This window comes from Raphanus sativus, chromosome 4 (genome assembly GCF_000801105.2).
Source record: "Raphanus sativus cultivar WK10039 chromosome 4, ASM80110v3, whole genome shotgun sequence".
NCBI lineage: Eukaryota > Viridiplantae > Streptophyta > Magnoliopsida > Brassicales > Brassicaceae > Raphanus > Raphanus sativus.
In genome coordinates this window covers 28,408,464-28,419,385 of record NC_079514.1, presented here as the reverse complement: position 1 = coordinate 28,419,385, position 10,922 = coordinate 28,408,464, and the positions used below count along the sequence as shown (strand labels likewise).

Sequence of the window (10,922 nt, the reverse complement as noted above, 5' to 3'; positions counted from 1 at the left end):
GGAGATCATGTTCGATTATGCATTTAGCTACCATTTCACGAAAAACACCCTGATCAATCTTCCTAGCTTGCAGTTTCCCTTGCGCAGTAAGCATCATAGCACCCAAATCCCCACTAACAGGCACTCTATTGCAAACTAGCGAATGCCTATTGTAATTGGAGGTACCTTGTTTGTGTGGTTCATACGCATAATCCTTGGTGCAGTGATTACACTTCGCCCTTAACTCTGGAACCCCATCAACAACTTTCGTGATCACAGAGAAGTTGTCCCACGCAGCTGATGTCTTCTTCCTCTTCCCCTGACTTGATTCCTCAGAAACTTTCGTTGGTAAACTCGACGCCTCGCTACCCACACTCGGAACACTCGGATTTGGTGTCGTTTTCTCACCATCAACTCCATCTTGTTTCACAAACTCCATGTCGGTACCTGTAAAAAAAATAAAAAAAATGAGAGAGACAAACTTCGAGAGACAGAGAACCGTGGAAATGGAAACAACAAAGACAAACTAAAAAGATAGATAATTGTGAGACAGACACCAAGCGAGTAAACTAGAGAGAGACAGTTCCGTGAGAGAGAACACAATACACAAACTAAAGATACAGAGACAGAGAGAGACAGCCGTGAGAGAGACAAAAAAATACAAGAGACAAACTAGAGATCTACAAACTAAAGAGAAACAGCAAGAGAGACAGACAATAGTGAGACTAAGACAGAGAGACTAAGAAACTAAGAGACAATAGAGAGCCAAAAATACCTTGTTTGTTGTTATCGAGCAAGACTGAACCGTGAGAGAGACGAAACTGGTGACTGAGAGACCCAGAAGAGGCTCAAAGTCGACGGTTTGGAACTTTGGATCAGCAGAGAGCCAAGAGAGAGTGAGAGAGTGAGAGACTCGATTTAGGGTTACGGCAAAGAGAAATGAAAACTAAAGATTAGGGTTTTCAGATTGGTTTTGTAACATAAAAGACTGAAAACCACACACAGTTACATTTTAAAAAAAAAAGACGACACACACTAATAACCTAGAATACAAAAACGACACTAGCCAAATCTAATAAAAACAGCATGCTTTCTATATAAGCGGGTACCCGCTAACCCGTTTCTAGAATTACCATAACCCGCACCCGCCCCGCCTTTTATTTAGCCGATCCGCCTGGCCCGCGACTTTTGAAATCAAAATTTTTTTAAGCCCGCACCCGCCCCGCAGCGGGCCTAATGGGCCGGGGCCCGCGGGTTTTGAACCAAATTCCCAGCACTATGGACAAGGCATGTGTCCTTGGTCTAGGAAAGACTTTACATAAGTACTTTTAAGACTTATGCACATCCGACCAAAAGAAATGTATTGATATGATTGGCGCCTTGATATGGCAAGCCATACTAGGTCGGATAAGTTTTATGGATATGTTCAGACCATAAGACATTGATACTAAAGCCATACACGTCCCCTGCCATAAGTGTTATTGGCACTTTACTTAGATAAATTTGGCATGTCCGAACATGAGACAATGAGACATGATCAATATATCCTAAGTTACCTTCTAAGGAACTAAAAGTTTGAGATTGATTTATACTAACCAAACCCAAAAGAAAAGGGATTGTTTGGTTTTAATAAATGTTACAGGTTTATACAAGGTCTCAAACAGGTTATACACATTTGGAGAATGATGAAGAAGCACAAAGTACTACAAGTTCAGTCATGAGAAATGTTAGCCGACTTCTTCACCATGTCTACACCAACTACACATCTATGAAGTCTACCTATCCGTTTGGGACGTGGCAACAGAAGAACCAGTTCAAGACTTGGCGCCCATGAAGCTAAACCATCAAAGTGTCCATGCGCCAGACTTGAAGAACGGAGGTCCAGAACAGGGGGAGTAGTGTGTGTTGTACTCTTTTTCCTTCACTTCGGTTTTGTCCCACTGGGTTTTCCGAGTAAGGTTTTAATGAGGCAACATTAAGCACACTACAAGCTCTATATGGTTCTGGCATCCAAGGGGGAGTGTTATGAATATTATGTTTATGGATGTCCAGCCCATTAGATATTTACTTGTAATATTGGCCCGTTTATGGCCCATTGTATTTAGGTCCATGTCGCCATGTATTTCCTATATAAGAAACACTTTGATTCAATAATAAAACACAGTTTTCTGATTCCATTAGTTTGATGGTTTAGAGTTCCTGATTCCATTAGTTTGATGGTTTAGAGTTCCAAGTGACTTAGTTAGACTTCACAGTGCTTGATGTGTGGATGTATGGCGAGGTTTAGAACTAGATTCTCGGCTTCAAATTGCGATAAATTTATGAATCCTTTCCTCTAACTGCTTGGAGTAAGAGTAAAATAAAGAAGGTTTTTTTTTTTGTAATACTACATAAACAAAAAGTAAAACAATAACGCATTTCCTCTAACTGCTTGGAGTAATAGTAAAATAAAAAAAGCTTTTTTTTTGTAATACTACATAAACAAGAAGTAAAACAATAACGTAACAAAATGGATGAAATGTATTGTTTTATTGATAATTATAGCCAGTGTTTTGAAAACCGGATCGGACCGGCCGGTCGAACCGGTCCGACCGTGACTCGCTGAAGAAGCCGAGTCCGGTTCGATTTAAAACCCGGATTTGATAAAAACCATTAAAACCGGTTGAAATCCGGTAAAACCGTGACCCGGTTTAATTCTAAAACCCGGTTCTTGAAAATTAACATATAATTAAGTGTTTTTAATTATTACTAGCTAAAATTTAATATTTTATAATTAGTGTTCAACTATCACTATTTAATTGTTCTAAGAAAAAATGTGAAAATATATTTTTGACTCTCATATACTATTTTTATTTTACCATATTCTTAAAATTTGAAATATTAGTTGTAAAAATAAATAAATATGATTGTTTTAGCTGTAAATCATTTGTTTTTAAAAAAAAATTAGTTTACATACTAATCAGATTTATGTTTGTTGTTTATTTTGAGTTAATAAAAAAGAATAAAGAAAGTATTATATGTAGAAGTAAAGTTTATATAGTATAAATATATAATTATATATATTTTTATATAAATAAAAAACCCGGTTCGACCGGTTGAACCGGTCTAACCAGTCAACCAGTAGCTTCACCGAGTCAGTGTCCGGTCCGGTTTTCAAAACATTGATTATAGCAGAAGCACAATTTATTGGTTCATAAACCATAGTTTTAGTTGTTTGGTTCTATAATCAAAAGTAAGTAGTCGGTGATTCTCTTTTTTTCTAAGATTTATAGGTCCCTTTAATGGGTCTTTATAGTCAAAATCTAGATTAGATCCTTCCATTTCTTAAGATGAAAAAGTCTCTTTTTAATATTTTTTTTTTTGGAAAATAGTATTTTTAGCCCAAAAAACAACAACTATGTCCTGTTAGTCTAATCTTTCTTTTTTTATGTTTTATTAGACTAATTTTTTTCTAAATGGCAATACCGTCCTTAAATTTTAATTAAAAATTCAAAACTATAATTAAAAAAACTAATTTTGAATAGTAAAATATATTTTTACTAAACAAGTTTAAAATTTTTGTTTTAACAAGCCCAATGGAGCTTAAAAATAAACAAATTTGTAATTGATTTTGATTAACTTTGGAATGTTTGTTAAACAGAGACCAAACCCTCGAGAGTTAGATTTTTTATTGAACAAAAGAAAGATTGTTCAAACTAGCAATGATCAAACAAAGACAAAACACATTTGAGGGGAACGTAACCAAAGAGAGAATCTCTAACCGTATGAAAGAATGATTGGCACTAACGTATACAACTCTTAAGCGGCCACATGATCGGCCATTCCTCTGTCCACAAACACATTGATTCTCCACAACACCATCTTGCTTTCCGTTGACATGCCTTTGATTAGGTAGAGTCTCTGAAGCAGAGCCTTAATCAATTCGTACTCGTCGTTACGAAACCATTCCATTTGCTTCTTCACAATGATTTCCAAATCTCTGAAAGCTCTCCTCGCAAACCAACTTCCATTTTTCTTTCCACAAGCTCCGTCACTGAATCTACCATATTATCTGCCATCTCCATCACAGTTCCAGCATAAAATTTCATCGCTACTAGTTGAATGATGACACAGAAGGCACCCAAAAACGACAAGACCCAGCAGCTGTTATCTACCAAAACATCACTGGGTGGGTTTAGCCTTTTGTTTATCTTCGGGAGAAGATGCTCCACTATAGGATCCATAAACTCCTCATGAAGCCACATTGTTAAGCACTGGAAGATATAAACCGCTCTCTGAAAATCTGTTTCCCTGTTGATGTAATATAGTAGCCAAGAACGTCCCATATATTTTAGCAAAAAAAAAAAAAAGAACGTCCCATATCTCAACATGGGAGATCATAATCTCAAACGCAATGCTGTAGACAACTTCACTAAGGACTTTGAACATGCTCTCAGAGATTCTTTCTTTTTCCCAAAGGCAAGAGATGAGCAATGGCTGAAGTTCTCTCAACAATGAAGCGTCTGTTGACTCTTCTTCCCTTCAAATGTAATCAGAGAGAAAATCATTGAGCCGTCTGATTGCTATTTCTCTGAACCTCTCTTCAACATCAGTGGACGCAAAGACTCTTAAGATCTCAAGCGGCTGTAAGTTGTTCAAACGATCAGACCATTCACGTTCAGAACCTGCTCCATGTTCCTGTGGCTGTTGAACGACTGATGGGGTAGACTTAACCGAACGATGGATCTTCCCCGTAGCCTCCATGGTTAGTGGTCCCAAGTCTTCGATCTTGGACAAGAAACAAGACACGAAATCACATTGATCCTTATTGTAATTATACAACCCCTTCTCTCGTTCCAAGAACTTCTCGACATCTGCAAGTCCTCGTACCAGAAACGGTTCCATACCCTTATCCACAAGATCAGTCGCTGCCTTCACAAGAAGAGTACATGATGCAGCAATATATTTGGAAATTATACGAATAGATAATTATTTTTTATTTATTTTTTTTATATTTTAATAGTTTTCCTATTTTAATTTAGATTAGGGTTTTCATAGATTTAATGATTTTTATAAATAAGCATTCAAGCCTATAGTTGTATTTAGTTTGATCTGATTGATAAAGAGTTTTGGCTTTTTGGGAGAATAGTATTATCTATCCCTTGTATTGATTTGATTAGATTCTTCAATCAAGAAGCAGGTCCCAAGCGAGGATTCCCTAGAATCCCTTGGTTGAACTGGCAGGTCCCAACGCATGGTTCCATAGCCCCTTGGTTGGACTGTGTATCGTTTCTTCCGCTACATCATGTGGTATCAGAGCTGCGTATCTTTGATTTCTTAATCGAAGAACGATTCTGGATGTCATGTTGATTAGCAGTTCCAATTCTTATCCCTAGAATCCTTTGGTTGAGCTGGCAGGTCCCAAGCGTGGTTCTATAACCCCTTAGTTGAGCTGTGTATCGTTGCTTCAGCTCCATCAAGGAATTCACAACTCAACCAAGAGGTTATGGATATATAAAATCTATTATTAAAAATAAGTTTATATCAATTATTTATCAAATACAACACATATTTAAGTCTTGTTCCTTATTCTTACTTATACATTAAGAAAAATTGACATTTCATAGCATTCCAGAAATCACACATGAGTTTTATCCTTAAAACAATCATATGTGCAATCATATGTGCAATGACAATAATTATTGACTTTTATGTCGCAAAAGCCTCCTGCGCCCATTCCAAGTTTATCTTTGCAAATATTACCACAACTCATATATTGAAAGCATGGTCCAAGAAATAGGTCGCACGTTTTGATTCCCATATTCTGTTCACCTGTATACGAAAAACTATATTATATCTAGATAACAAAAAACTTAATAATACTTATGAAACTAAAATATATGTTATACGAGGCAATGAATAGTGAGCTGAATCTAAAAATTATAGAAAATAATAGTTAATTTTTAATAATATTAGTATGGATCAGTTATAAATTATAGATAAATGAATACATAAGGCTATATGTGTTACAATAATGTATTTTGAAGGCAACGAACACAATCAATAATAAAATATGGGGTATATACTTATGAAGATAACCAGCACTATAAAGTAATTGTATTGTGAAAATGTTATGGAATACAACTTTCATAAATAAATTTTAAGAAAATGTGTACCTAAGGAAAACAAAACAATGAAGATTATGGGGATAACATAAATAAATTTTATGTAACAACCCGTCCTGCGGAACCACCCGTCCATAGACCCAAGCTCACAGCGTGCAGCGCACCGACCCCAACCCCTCCATTATGAGTTCTCACTAACTCCATAATTAGGTTGTTGATGAGGTTCGAACCCCCGACCTCACCCTTTAACAACTCTTCCACAGGACAAGCTGTCACCAATTGATGACTTTTATGTAACAACCCGTCCTGCGGAACCACCCGTCCGTAGACCCAAGCTCACAGGGCTGCAGCGCACCGACCCCAACTCTTCCATTATGAGTTCTCACTAACTCCATAATTAGGTTGTTGATGAGGTTCGAACCCCCGACCTCACCCTTTAACAACTCTCCCACATGACAAGCTGTCACCAATTCATCTGCAGTTTAATTGGTGACAGCTTGTCATGTGGGAGAGTTGTTAAAGGGTGAGGTCGGGGGTTCGAACCTCATCAACAACCTAATTATGGAGTTAGTGAGAACTCATAATGGAGGGGTTGGGGTCGGTGCGCTGCACGCTGTGAGCTTGGGTCTACGGACGGGTGGTTCCGCAGGACGGGTTATCACTGAAAAATCACTGAAACCCGAGTCCCATAAATCGCCATCCCAGGTCAGAGCCGGGACGGAACCCGCTCTGATACCAAATTGTAACACTCGTCTTCTCCTCTCTTGAGATCGGCGTGCTACTTACCGAACGATCAGACCATTCATGTTCAGAACCTGCTCCATGTTCATGTGGCTGTTGAACGAGTGATGGGGTAGACTTAACCAAACGATGGATCTTCCCAGTAGCCTCCTTCGTTAGTGGTCCCAAGTCTTTGATCTTGGACAAGAAACAAGACACGAAATCCCATTGATCCTTATTGTAATTATACAAGCTCTTCTCTCGTTCCAAGAACTTCTCGAGATTTGCAAGCCCTCGTACCAGAAACTGTTCCATTCCCTTCTCCACAAGATCACTCGCTGCCTTGACAAGAAGAGTAAGGTAACTCTTCAACATATCGTTACTCAACTCAGAATCCAAGACTTGAACCCCAAGTTTCACAACAGCTTGCAAACCCAAGCTCCAATCATCGACTCAGTCTTGATAAGGAACAAGCAACACCTTCTCTGCTTTCTCCACAACCATCCCTCCACAGTTGTATATGAACCTCTCGTACATTGGAGGCAAGTCCGCGAAGACGTGCAAAGCCTTTAGAGGGTCGTGACACGATACCTCGTAGATACATTCGCTGAGCTCGTCCGATCCGCCGTTGAGTATCATAACGTCGTAAGCGATGAAAGAAACGATCCGCCTGAAGATTCTGATATCGGGTTCTTGCATCCTCAAGCAAGAAATCACAAGAGGTTTGATTTCGTTGAGAGCAACGAGAGATAGTTCGAACCTGCGGTTCTTGTAGTGGTGGAGGGTTTCGACGAGGAGATTCATCAAGTGATATCTGTGGAGGCCGATGGAAGAGGATAGGTACATGATTAGAAGGTTTAGGGTTAAGCAGTTGGCGAAGTTACGGATGAGGAAGTTGAAGAGAGCATTCGCCGTTTGATATTCGGCGGTTTCTTGATCTATAAAGAGATGGCTGACGACGCTCTCTAAACCTTGGTGGCTTGGAGTCGCAAGAACGTCTCTCGCTTTCAAAAACATGAGAATTGGTGGTGGTGGTTCCGCCATTACACGCCCCATCGCACCTTGCGCGGATTCTCTAGTTTTCTCGAGAAAATGGTTTGCCTCCTTCTCCGGTGATCTACGTTACGTCCACTAGCATATATACTCTAGGGGAATAAAGTCAGCTTAAAGCATGCAACCATAAAATACTTTTTTGATATTCTTAAAAAAAAAAATATAAGTTGTTCTTCTATTTCACTTGGTATTAGACTATTAGTTATTTTATGGTTAAAAATTTTAGAAAATTTCAAGTAATTTAGAGATTATACAATGATTTTACCTAAATTTGGATATTTTAGTGAATTACAAATGAAAACTAAATAGGTTTTGATAAACTTTAATTTAAAATTAACTTTATAAATTGTTAGGTAGAAATTAATTTACGAGTAATCTTGATGGATTAGAGTAGGACTAGCGTCCGAATCTCCATCATCTGACAGCTGAATCAAATTTTTTTTAATCTCTAGCTTTGATTTTAAATTAAGGCTAGCATTAATTATGAAAAGCTTTGAGCAATATAAAATTTTGCGAGTCAAGTGAAAACACTTTTCAGAATTTTTCTTTATCTTTTTACTGTTTAACCGAAGGTAATAAATCGTTTTATTCTCTCACTGTGTTAGAAGAGAAAATAAGTTATGATTACATTCTTTTTTTGCTATTTTATTTATTTTATCATTTTTCTCTAGAGGATTTTCCAAATATGACTTACAACTTGAGTTTAAATGCAAAACTATACAGTATACTTAAAGAGAGATTCATAAGTCTTATTCATGTAAGTGATACATCTTCATCAACTTTGAAATCTGCTATTGATTCTTTGTTTGCTAAGCATGGATTAAGCATTACAAAAGTGAGAGGACAACGTTATGATGGGGCAAGTAACATGAAGGATGAATTCAATGGGTTAAGGTCACTAATCTCAAAGGAAAGCTCATCAGAATATCATGTCCATTGCTTTGCTCATCAGCTTCAATTGGTTGTTGTGGCAGTTTCAAAAACATTTTGATGTTGGAGACTTTTTTGATATGATTTCTCTATTGCTAAATGTGGTGGGAGCTTCATGCAAAAGGAAAGATTTGCTCCGAGAAAGTCACAAAGAAACGATTGAGAAAGAAGTTGATAATGGTGAACGTAAGACCGGAAAAGGGTTAAACCAAGATGTTTCTGTTCAGAGACCAGGGAGGACTCGTTGGGGTTCTCACTATAGAACTTTACTGCACGTGGTTGAGTGTTTCTCTTCAATCGTAAAGGTGCTTGAATGTGTTCAAAATGATGGTCAAGATGACTCAAAAAGGCGTCAAACATATGATCTCCTAAGATACGTCAACAAATTTGATTTTGTGTTCTATTTGCAAGTAATGGTGCACCTTTTAGGAGTCACAAATAGCTTGTCCTTGTCCCTGCAAAACAGAGATCAAGATATCTTGAATGCAATGTCATTGGTGAAATCAACTAGAAAACAGTTGCAGAAATTTAGATATGATGGATGAAGTTCTCTTATGATTAAGGTTTCTTCTTTCTGTAAGAAACATATCATTGAAGAGTTTGAAATGGAGGATGTTTTCATTGACTCAAAGAATCCAAGGAGAAAAACAGGAGTCACACATGTACATCACTACAAGGCCAATTGCTTATATTGCAATTTTGGATCTGCAACTTCAAGAATTTAATGATCGTTTTAACGAGATTAACACTGAACTGCTTATTTGTGCTGCTTCTTTGTCTCCCATTGATTCGTTCTCTCAGTTTAACAATTCAAGATTGATGAGGTTAGCGACGTTCTATCCATATGACTTTAGCCATGGAGAATGCATATCTCTTGAACAACAGTTAGATACCTATACTAATAACATTCGAAGTGACGACATATTTATTCATTTAGAAGTTCTTAGAGAACTTGCTCGTACTTTGGTGGAAACTCGAAAGCATATTTCATTTCTTCTGGTTTATAGACTGCTGAAGTTGATATTGATTTTGCCTGTTGCTACTGCAACTGTGGAGAGAATTTTTTCGGCCATGAAGATCGTGAAGACGGGATCGACGAAATCGGATTGGAAATCAGTTTTTAAATGATTGTTTGATTTGTTTTATCGAAAAGGATGTATTCGAAAAAATCACAATTAGGTTTTGATAAACTTTAATTTACAATTAACTTTATGAATTTTTAGGTATATATTAATTTATGAGTAATCTTGTGGATTAGAGTAGGACTGGTGTCCGAATCTCCATCTTCTGATAGCTGAATCAAAAGTTTTTTTTATCTATAGGTTTGATTTTAAATTAGGGCTAGCATTAATAGCAAAAAACTTTAAGAAATATAAAAATTTACTCTCAGCTAACCGAAAGTTTGCGAGTCTGGTGAAATCACTTTTCACAGTTTTTTAAATCTTTTCTTACAGTTTAATTAAAGGTAATATATCATTTTATTCTCTCACTGTGTTAGGAGAGAAAAATAAGTTATGATTATATTTTTTTGCTATTTTATTTATTTAATCTTTTTTTTCTTAACTATCCTTTTTAATTTATTCTTATTTACTCTGGTTAATGACAACTCCTCCATGGCTCCATGATTCACCAAACATATTTTTGAACCTACCAAAATTTGACTAGCATAAACGTTTTTGCAGTTTCTTTGCCATTTTTGCTGCTCCTCAATTACATGCACCCCCTGGTTGGAATTGGAGAACAGAGGTAGTAGCTGCAAATAATGAAGGACGCTGAGAACTTGACTTCTTGAATGGCATCAACCTTATTTCTCAAGTTATGATTTCCAACTCCTTTCTTAATTCTAACGTAATTTTTTCCTCTTTAATTTGAGATATACCATGCTGAGTGGCAGTTGTTGAAAAGTAAACTTAATTTGGGTCAAATGTTATTGGGCTAATCATGTATTGATCCAAAACATAACTCAAGTTCTAGAGAAATATTCCACCTCCTTAACATAAAAATCTAGATAACTAAGATAAAATAATATAAGATATTATGCTAGAATTCTCAAGATTCATGATTAAAATATAAGAGTTATTTTGTATTTTGGAGGCTATAAATACCTCTCATCTCTTCTCATTTTCATCATTAAAA

At 36.8% G+C, this 10,922-nt stretch overlaps 1 protein-coding gene and 1 pseudogene across 1 annotated transcript; one reads left to right on the top strand and one right to left on the bottom strand.

Moving 5' to 3' along the window:
* Window positions 1–3,938: 3,938 nt before the first annotated feature.
* On the bottom strand, window positions 3,939–7,178 carry LOC108837046 (uncharacterized). Its single transcript, XM_057008174.1, has 4 exons — window positions 6,870–7,178; window positions 4,556–4,890; window positions 4,370–4,498; window positions 3,939–4,269 (listed from the first exon to the last, which is right to left on the bottom strand). The coding sequence occupies exons 1-4, from the start codon at window positions 7,176–7,178 to the stop codon at window positions 3,939–3,941; spliced, it is 1,104 nt and encodes a 367-aa protein (XP_056864154.1).
* Window positions 7,179–8,541: 1,363 nt separating this feature from the next.
* On the top strand, window positions 8,542–9,914 carry LOC108850473 (uncharacterized; annotated as a pseudogene).
* The last annotated feature ends 1,008 nt before the right edge of the window (window positions 9,915–10,922 follow it).

Bases quoted from the DNA above. Each gene is read 5' to 3' on its own strand.
- LOC108837046 (XM_057008174.1), bottom strand. From the start codon at position 7,178: ATGTTGAAGAGTTACCTTACTCTTCTTGTCAAGGCAGCGAGTGATCTT. The intron at 4,499-4,555 runs GTTCAGAGAAAT...TTACATTTGAAG, and splicing joins TCCACTGATGTTGAAGAGAG to GGAAGAAGAGTCAACAGACG. The intron at 4,270-4,369 runs GTTTGAGATTAT...TTACATCAACAG, and splicing joins GAAGTTGTCTACAGCATTGC to GGAAACAGATTTTCAGAGAG.